Genomic DNA, 8,939 nt, shown 5'->3' with positions numbered 1-8,939 from the left:
TCCCCAGACAAATGGTACACATTCTTAAGTGATTAAAAGTAGTCATTATTTAACCATTTTGTAGGCTTCCTAAAACCAAGAGAGGGGCCCTCCCGTTTGCAGTACAATGTGGCTTTTTACTTTGTACCAGTTGCTGAGGAGTAATTGCTTTGTGAGCATATTTATTTATAATAAGCTGGATGCATTTAAAAAAATCAGAATACTAGTAAGAAGCAGAGAGTTTGAGTATGATATTTGCCAACAAGTGCAGAGAAAATGAATCAAGCTTTTGCTGCTGAAATTTTGTAGGGAGAAGGAATGAAATGTGGCAGGAATTGGAGGGATGCTCAGATCAGTAAATTCCCCTAAAAAGACCATACTAAGCTGGTCACCAGTTACAGCTGCCTGAGGTAGAACTGGGAGGCAAGAAGACAAGATGCTGTTGTCAAGCCTGTGAGCAAGGAAAGGAGGGGGCACCAAAGGACAAGTCTTCGTGAGCCCTCGTTTAAAAAAAAGGAACTGACTTTTTTCCTGGCTACTCAGAAATCTGCAAATGCTGGAGGTCTGAAGATGTTTGTGCTAATGCCACTGCCAGGGCCCCTCGCCGCTGGCCAACACGCAGGGCTGCTGCTGACCTCTGGACGTGGCGGTTCCCTCGGGCAGCAGTCGCTATTGACCCAGCTGTGACGCTGATGGGAGCAGCTGTCGGGTAACACCGGCCTCATCGCTGCCGTCCCAAAGCTCCGCTGCATCAAGTACGTTATTGCAAAAGGGAATTTCATCCATGTGTAGTTGGCCTGGCAGAACCATGTTAACACACACGTGCTGGCTCTTTGTATGTGAGGATTAAATGCGGACAGAAGCAGGCACCTAGTGCTTTGTTTTGCAGGCAGACAGAAAACCACATTGCAGTCATTTGTTTGAGCTGTACGTTGGGCATTTCTGGTAGGTGTGTGCCTGAACACTTCCTTCACTTCTGTTGCCATGCACTTGAGCTTTCATTACCATTCTCTTCTCCCCAGCAGTGGCCTTTCCCCTGCCTCTGCAATAGTATCTTATGTTCGGCTCTTTTACATGCTAAGAAATAGCTCTACAGAAAAGCAGTAGTCTGGCCTGAGCGTTACTCTGAACAAGCCCGGCTAGGTTGTATTGTTATGACTCTCAGTGACGGATTGGGTCTTGGCATACAGCTGACTCACACCCCTCTCTGTGCTTGTCTGCAAAATGTGGCATTGTCCAAGCTCGTGCCTACAGCTCCTGAGCGTTCTCCTTCGGAACAGCAGCTGTTTCTGTGGTCCCCTAAGTAGAGACTGCAGCTTTCTGTACACAGGCACATCGGCACCAGGCCGTGCTGGTAGTGCCTTGTCTTCACCACTACTGGGAAGGCGTCTTCCTGGTGCACTACAGCATGCTACAACTGGCCTTTGCTGGAGGGTAACTGGCAGAGGAACTGAGCCCTGAGCTGTCCTCCAGCAGGCCAGCCCTCGAAGAGAAGAGCAAGGTCACGATCACCCCCGCTCTCATCTCCCATCCCTCTGCAGCTGTGTCAGTTCCCATCCTCCTCCTGAGCTCCCATCACAAGAACAGTGCCTGAGTTCAGGAGTCTCCAGCAACCAAACTCATGTCCGAGTGAGTGTCATCACTAATGCTCAGCAAAAGGAAGCCGTTCCCCACCTGACACCTCGGCCTGGGTAGTGGCAAGCTTTCCTCAGACTTGATCGAGCACAGCAAAGGATACAGTCCTGAATCAGCCAGGCAGAGAGCAGCTGGAAGGGAGAGCGGGTGCCCCACGGGCAGGAAATCGCTCACCTTCGTGTATCAGTCCTTTCTCTTGTTGGGGTGCAGTTGTTACTGGTCCATTTTTGAACATCAGGCGTTTCTCCGGCTAATGCAGACGTAAACTCCCTTGGGATCAGGCAGAGCGGCTCCCCAGTGTTACCTCAGCTTGCCTTTTGTGCCAGGGTGGGTCCTGGAGCTGTTGCAATCTCAGCTGCAGAAACTAAAGGGCGCTGTGGAGCCACAGTGTGGAAAAGCACGACAGGTAATTTCTTGCTAGAAATGGCATGACAGGTTTGGTCCAGATGTTGGTAATAAACAGAGGAATAGAAGAAAAGAAACCTCTGTCCTGAGGAGGTTTATCCATCATGAACACAGAGGATAGCAGCAGCGCCAGCGCACAGGGTTTCCGCACAGGGCTAATGCGGATGCCATTCAGCCGAGAGACCTCTGCCAGCTGTTGAGCTGCTGGCGAGCAGCAGCAGCAGCAGCAGCAGCAGCAGGCACAGGGTCAGGGCTGCGCCACCCATCAGCGCCTGTTGGGACACTGCGGCGGGGGGGACCAGCAGCCCTTGTTCCCACCGCACACGGCGGGCTCCCAGAGAGGGGCCTTCTGTGGCTGCCTCCATGGGGTCTGGCTGCCCCGTCCTGATCCTTCCCGGTCGGGATAACGGCTGGGCCAAGCCTGCCTGCTCCCCAGCTGGAGGAAACTGGGTGTGCGTGTGTGTGCTGATCTAGGTAAGCTTTCTACAGAGAATTAGGTCCACAGCTGAGCTCCGTACCGAGCGAGATTTACAGCAAACTTTGCCGTGGAAGGTGTTTTCACGTGGATGGGTTTTAGCATGGGGTTCTGCTGACGTGCAGCTTGGTCAGAAGGAAGGTGCTCTCTCGCGTGACAGCTCTCGGTGTTTCGGTGGCAGGAGGGCTCCCATCAGTGGGCTGGGAAAGGCTGCAAAGCCTGCACGCTCTGCTGCCGTGTGCGGTAACGGCCAATCCAAGCCACAGCAAGACAACGAACGTTACCGCGGCCCTGCTGGACACCATCTCCAAAGCCATTGGGAGATCTGGGCTGGGGAGATGGCATTTCTCAGGTGCGCCACAGCAGAGAACACCGCTGATGCTTAGAGCTGGGGTAAATGCTGCAGGGACTGGTGTTTTGGGGGAGATAGATACTGCACATGCCCACGTACAGTCTAGCAGGAAGAAAGTATCTGTACCTTCGTATCTATTTTAAACTATCTCAGACTGAGAGAGGATGTTTACTAATTGAGTTAATTGGCAGGCTGTACAGCCTGTACGGCTTTGAAGTCAGCAGGGCAAGCCCGCAGCTGGCTTCCTGCTAACGAGCGTGGCGCCAAGGCAGGAGGGCTGGGACATGTCTGCTGGGAGAGCCGAGCCGGCAGCAGCGAAGCAGCTTGACCCCACGTTGACGCAGCCGCTTCCTGCGCCCTGGGCGTTCGGGCAAGCAGTGCCTGGAGGCTGAGCCAGCGCTGACCACCGGGTCCTGACCCCGCAATGCAGCCAGCAGCCAAACGGCAGCTCTGTTGCTGCAGCCTGGGGACTCAGCACAGCCCCAGCCGAGCCGGTCGGTCCCAAAGCTGTGCTTGTTTCCATAAGCAGCAAGGTGACACGAGCGTGTCCCTGTCCCTAGCACAAGATGCACCCAGAAACCCTGGATAAACAGCGCAAAAAGCAGCTCGTCCCCCCTCGCTCTGCTGGCTGCATCTGACTGCACCCAAGGGTGAAAAGCAACGAGGACCAGGGGAGCCTGGTGCTGCCTTTCCTGGTGGTTTGACCGTGCCTTGCAGGTGATGGTAGGAGCAGCACCCCAGGAGAGACGTCCTTCCTCCAGCACCACCAGCAGCCCTGCTGCAGTCCCTGCACCCGGGAGCCGATCCCCCATCCTGCCTCACCGGTCAGCAAGATGTCTGAACTCACCAGCTAAACACACCTTCAGCTTTAATAAAATACCTCTTGTTTACAGACACACCCATATGTATGTGTGTATATAGATATGCATTATATATGTATACACACATACGCATATGTGTACCCCATGCTGCTTCACACAGCAGTGAATACCGAACACCCCAGAGCTGGGGGGGCTCCCACAAGCTGGTGCTTTATCCCCAAATCACAGTGTCCACCCGTTCCTGTAACAAAGCTGCCTTGCCAGCAGACCCCGAGCACCCATGGGTGTGCACCCTGCTCCCGGTGGTGCTGTCCCCAGCCCTGCAGCGTGGAGGTGACGCGTCCCCATGAGCTGCAGGGGAGCACAGGGTCTTCCCCCTGCTGCCGCCAGGTCCCGGGCTGATGACCCCCACCCATGAGCGTGGGAAGGGCAGCAGGAGAGCCCTGGGAGTGCGGGGCTTGCTGTGCCATCAGCTGGCCGCAGACCGCCCGAGCCTACGGCACGACTGGCATTGTGGGTCCGTGCCGCGGGAGCCATCCAGCAGCGCCACCAGCCCGGCCTTTGCAGTCCGCTCCCGGTGTGGAGTCGGTCTGTGCAGATTTAGCGGGGAGCAAACAGTGGCTGGGGTGCACCCATGGTCCGGTGACTGCCCCCGAGCCCAGAGCTGGGGTGGCCACCTGCCCAGGCACACCATTACCTGTGGGGATGCCCCTAGACAGCTTTCTTCTGCGTGGCCAGGAGCTGGGAGACGCAGTAGGGGACAAGGCCGACGGTGGCCAGCGGCACGGCTGCACTCTTGCAGAAGGAGAGGACGTAGAAAAGCAGCTGCATGTGGGAGGGCGGCTTGAAGGCATCGAAGAGGTGTAGGACGAGGAGGGAGGTGGCAACGCAGCCCAAGCGGAAGGGCAGCTGCCGGCCCTGCTTCCCCCGGCAGCTCTCCAGGTACATGTGGGAGTTGAGGGCCAGCCCCAGCCCGAAGAGGATGCCCAGGTTACGGAGGAGGCTGGCAAAGGGGGTGGTGTCGATGTGGACCCACTCGGGGTGGGCGCACCACCTCTGCGCCCTCTCCAGCGTCCAGAGCAGGTCCACGCCAAGCACCCGCAGCAGCAGGTAGAAGCCCAGGGCGAAGCTGAAGAGGAAGAAGGTGATGCCCAGGTACCGGCGGAGGCTGGCATGGTAGATGCAGTGGACGTGCTGGAAGGTCTTGGCCACAGCCATCCCTGCCAGTAATGAAGCAGGAGAGGAGGAGGTGCCGATCAGCAAGCGATCGCCTGCCTTGGGGCAGTGGAGCCGAGCAGACCCCGCAGCCCTGGGCACTCCGGCGGGGGACATGTGCTGGGGGCTACCTAGGTGCTCCCACATGGTGCTGCCTGCCCCGATAGCCACCGCTGCGCCCCGTTGCTTACAAATGGCCAATTCTGCTCCCTCACCCAGAGATGACCCTTTCACACCCCAAGCCTGCCCTGCCTGAGCCTTCGGGCCACGTTCACTGTCCCTCAGAGCCCAGCAGTGGTTGGCAGTGCCCTGCCTGCCCGACTGGGACTCATGCCTCAAATGGGATAGGGACAAAGGCACGTCCTGGAGGACATCCTGCTTGTGACAACGAGGGCAGTAACTGCAGAGCCATGGACACAGCTTTGCGTCACAACCCCACACGCGTCCGTCAGGCCGTGCACCCTTCCTGGCCAGTGCTGTGGGTGCTGCGGTCCAGCACAGCAGTGCCGCGGCAAAGGGGACAGGGGATCTGATGCACTCACCTGAGATGACCCCCGCGATGACCTGATGGGGGAAGTGGGCGGCAATGAAGACTCGTGACAGGCAGACGCAGACCTGTACTGCCCAGAACCCGGTCCAAAGCACCGTCCACAGCACCCTGTGAGGGGCAGGCGGCCACGTCGGTGCCTGGGCCGGCTCGCGCTGCCCGGGGTGCCGCTGTCGCGTACCCCGAGCAGTGCCTGGCTGCCCGCTGAGCCCGTCCTCGTGCACACCCCACCCGGGGTGCCACGATCCGGCTGTCTGCCCACAGCCTTGTGCCTCAATGGGCTCGGCTGCACACCCGTCGGCTCTGGAGCAGCCTCTGCCCAGCACGGGTGGTTTTGGCGCACAGCTTACCAGTATTTGAGCGTCCTCAGCTGCTTCTTCCCCATGGCAGTGGAGAGGAGGGCCGTCACCATGACGTAGTACACGCCTGCTGCACCCATGGCGTGGCCGGAGGGGCTCCCTGGGCAAGAAGAGAGACCCAGGTCAGACCTCCCCTTCAGAGCGGGCTGCACCCTCATGCCCAGGGGGCTCCCAGGCAGCAGCCCAGGCCCCGGGCGCTGCAGCAGCGGGTAGCATGGCACCCAGCACCAGTCCCCTGGCGACCGCGGTGCCACCTCTGCGGCAGGGCCCAGCTCCATCCCTGGGTGCAGGCAAGGCTGGAGCAGGGGACAGCATGGCAGGGGCAGTGTGGGAGCACGGCTCTGGCTCCATGGCCCGTCTGCCGGGCAAGACTGGACAGAGGGCACTGACCATTCCCAATGGCTTGCACTGAGCACGCCAGGGACGCCTGCAGCCCTTCCCTGGCTCCCGTGGAAAGCCACAGGCAAAGCACAGAGCAGAGCTGCTCTGGAACCGGGCAAGCCCCTTCCCCATGGAGCGGCTGCCCACATTTGGGGCTGGAGGGCAGAGGACAGCCCCAGCATGGGCCAAGGCTGTGCCTGAGCATGGGCAGGGGTTTGTGCTGAACCGCCACGTCTGCACCGAGGGTCAAGGTCTGCTCCATGCAGGGGCTGCCCTGCCTCCACCCGCTGCAGGCACGGCCGGCGTTGCCGGGAGCGCGGCAGGGGCCAACACCACGGCTCGGCGATAACGTCCCTCTCTCAAGAGCTAGCTAGGGGCGTGTGCTGCCAGCAGGCTGCCAGCCGCAGCCCCGGCCATGCCAGCACCCCCGTCCCTGCGGGGACCAAGACCCAGAGTGGGGAGCTGCGTGTGCAGGTCCCCCTGGGCAAGCCCCATTGCCCCTGCCGGCGTTTGGGGACCCTACCGGGGCCAGTCTCGCAGGTGAGTGGGAACTGCTGGATCTCTGGGGCGGAGGTGTTGCTGTAATAGTCCGTCTCGTGGACCCACCAGTATGGTCTCTCCCCAAAGAGGATCCTGAAAAGAAAGGAGAATGGGGGCTGTAGGGGTCCTTGGCACCAGAGCGGGTGGGCACGGCTGTGGTTTCAGCTCTGGCCTGGGAGCTGGAAGAGGCAAAGGACCCATGAGCGGTCCAGGGCGTCCCGACAGACACAGCATCCAGCTGGTTGCCTGGTCCCGACAGCTGACACTGCTTGTTCGTGTCCCCATCCCCGGCCCCTGAAGGGGAAGAGCAAGAACTTCCTGGGAGTAAGTCAATGCACTGAGAAAGAGGAGCGGTGTCTGCTCCCTCGAAGTCTTTTTCAGGCCAATAGCAACTGTCTCACGGTGGCATCAGAGGCAGAGGCCATCCGTCCCTGTCACACATGCAGGCAGCATGGGCATCCCAGGGGATTCGAGCTGCAGGGCAGACGCAGAGCCGGGGCAGCCAGCACACCCCCCTGACCACACTGCCAGGTCCTGCCGCAGGGACGTGGGGCACAGCCCGTGCATGTGGGTCCATGCAACCCCAAAACTTTGGGATGCTGAAACGCAGCTGCGGGAATGGCACTACGCTGGTCCACTGCCCCTGCAGCCACTGGTACCACAGCCCACCACCCGCGGGGACGGCACCCATGGCTACCGGCTGACACCAAACCCTGCCGGGCCATGATGCCAGGGTGGATCAGCCCCATGGTACAATTGACGCTGCCGACGAGGCTGTCCCGTGCCTGGAGCAGTGGCTGGGTCCCTCACGTGCTCCCCACCATGGCTCCCTTTGCATCAGTGATGCCAGCGTTACCAGCCATGGAATGGAAGGGGATATCAGTGTCCTGGCTTACCCATGGGAAACACTTGCCTAAAAGATTGGGGGAGCACCAAGCCCTGATCCGGCATATCAGAGCTGTGCCAGGCCACCCCAGCGGCCCCACCATGGTGAGGGGCTCTGTGCTGCCCCTGCGCAGAACTGCAGCCCTGGCTGACGGCAAAGGGGTCTGTTTGCAGGAGGCTCTATCTCTCTGCCTGGCTTCTGGGAAGGGGGGAGAGCCGTTGCTGCACGGCTTGGGAAGGAGCGACCATTACCACTGCCAAGCTGGGGGCCGAACTCTGGTTTTTGTTTTACACCAGTGTCAAGGCTGAGAGCACACATCTGGCCCGCATTAGTCCAGCTGTGCCAACACACCCGGAGGGAGCCGTGGCACAGGGCCACTCACCACTTGAAGACGAGGTTGAGCCAGTCACCGATCACGGCCACCCAGATGAGCCTGATGCCCACTGACTCGCTGAAGTGGAACCAGATAGGGAAGAGGACGAAGAAAGCGTTCCTGAGGTCGGCGGCGAAGGAGATGAAGAGGAACCAGTCCTGGGAGCCATGGAAGTGCTCCTGCAGCCACTGTGTCGCCTGGATGCCCGTGTCGTGCAGGAGGTTCATGCCGGCCTCCATCCTCCTCTGCAGCCGCTGCCCCTCGGTGCGGCTCAGGCTGTCCCGCACTCCACCGTGCCGCCGGGGTTTTATACTCTGCGGGCTCTTGTTTGCTGTGGACAGGTCGCTTGTCCCAGCACTGATCTTTGGACCCAAAACCACTTTTGCCAAAGGTGCATCACCGGGGGGTTGTTACAAACATGTTTGGAAGAACTTACGTAAAAGGGAAAAACAGGCTTCGAGGGCGCGTGGAGCCGCGTGGCGCGTGGGGTGCTTCCGCACCAGCACCTTAACCCTTCCCCACACCGTCCCCTCCCCGCAGCACACAGGCAGCTGCCTCACTCGGGGGGATCCTGCAGCCCCTGCTCCTCCTGCAGCCCCTGCTCCTCCTGCCGCCCCATACAGCAGTTCAGCAGCTCCTACTGAACCGCGGCGTTTGCCGTGTTATCAGGGAGGAGACTCAAGCACCCGCACTGTGTGAACAGCACTGCAGAGCTGCCGCAGCCCCGAGCTGTGACATTTCTCCCATCCCTCTGCCACCACCCCAAGCACCACCGGAGCATCGCAGGGATGCCCAGGTGTGTGGACTGGGTCGTGCGTGGCGTGGGGCAGGCTGCCCACCACCCCCACGTCAGCTGAAACCTCCAGCTCATGAAAAAACACCTTGCTGCCATGGCGTTCGCCAGGCTGATTTAACCAGGACTCTGCGTAATGGGAAACTTTCCAAGCTGTTCCTGGAGCTCCCTGCAGCCT

The 8,939-nt window shown here is 59.8% G+C and overlaps 1 protein-coding gene across 1 annotated transcript; it reads right to left on the bottom strand.

The window, feature by feature from the left end:
* Positions 1 to 4,378: 4,378 nt before the first annotated feature.
* Positions 4,379 to 8,207, bottom strand: G6PC1 (glucose-6-phosphatase catalytic subunit 1). The gene is made up of 5 exons (XM_050911843.1): positions 7,978 to 8,207; positions 6,693 to 6,802; positions 5,780 to 5,888; positions 5,425 to 5,540; positions 4,379 to 4,887 (listed from the first exon to the last, which is right to left on the bottom strand). Exons 1-5 carry the CDS (start codon positions 8,205 to 8,207, stop codon positions 4,379 to 4,381), a joined length of 1,074 nt encoding a protein of 357 aa, XP_050767800.1.
* Between the last annotated feature and the right edge of the window lie 732 nt (positions 8,208 to 8,939).

This window comes from Gymnogyps californianus, chromosome 28, assembly GCF_018139145.2.
Source record: "Gymnogyps californianus isolate 813 chromosome 28, ASM1813914v2, whole genome shotgun sequence".
Taxonomy (NCBI): domain Eukaryota; kingdom Metazoa; phylum Chordata; class Aves; order Accipitriformes; family Cathartidae; genus Gymnogyps; species Gymnogyps californianus.
The sequence above is the reverse complement of the archived record's forward strand: the minus strand, read 5'-3'. Positions and strand labels throughout refer to the sequence as shown.

What these genes read in the sequence shown, in the direction of transcription:
- G6PC1 (XM_050911843.1), bottom strand. Translation starts at nt 8,207, where the DNA reads ATGGAGGCCGGCATGAACCTCCTGCACGACACGGGCATCCAGGCGACA. An exon ending in CTCAACCTCGTCTTCAAGTG is followed by an intron (nt 6,803 to 7,977) that starts GTGAGTGGCCCT and finishes CTTTCTTTTCAG; the next exon opens with GATCCTCTTTGGGGAGAGAC. An exon ending in CACCTGCGAGACTGGCCCCG is followed by an intron (nt 5,889 to 6,692) that starts GTAGGGTCCCCA and finishes CTTCTTGCCCAG; the next exon opens with GGAGCCCCTCCGGCCACGCC.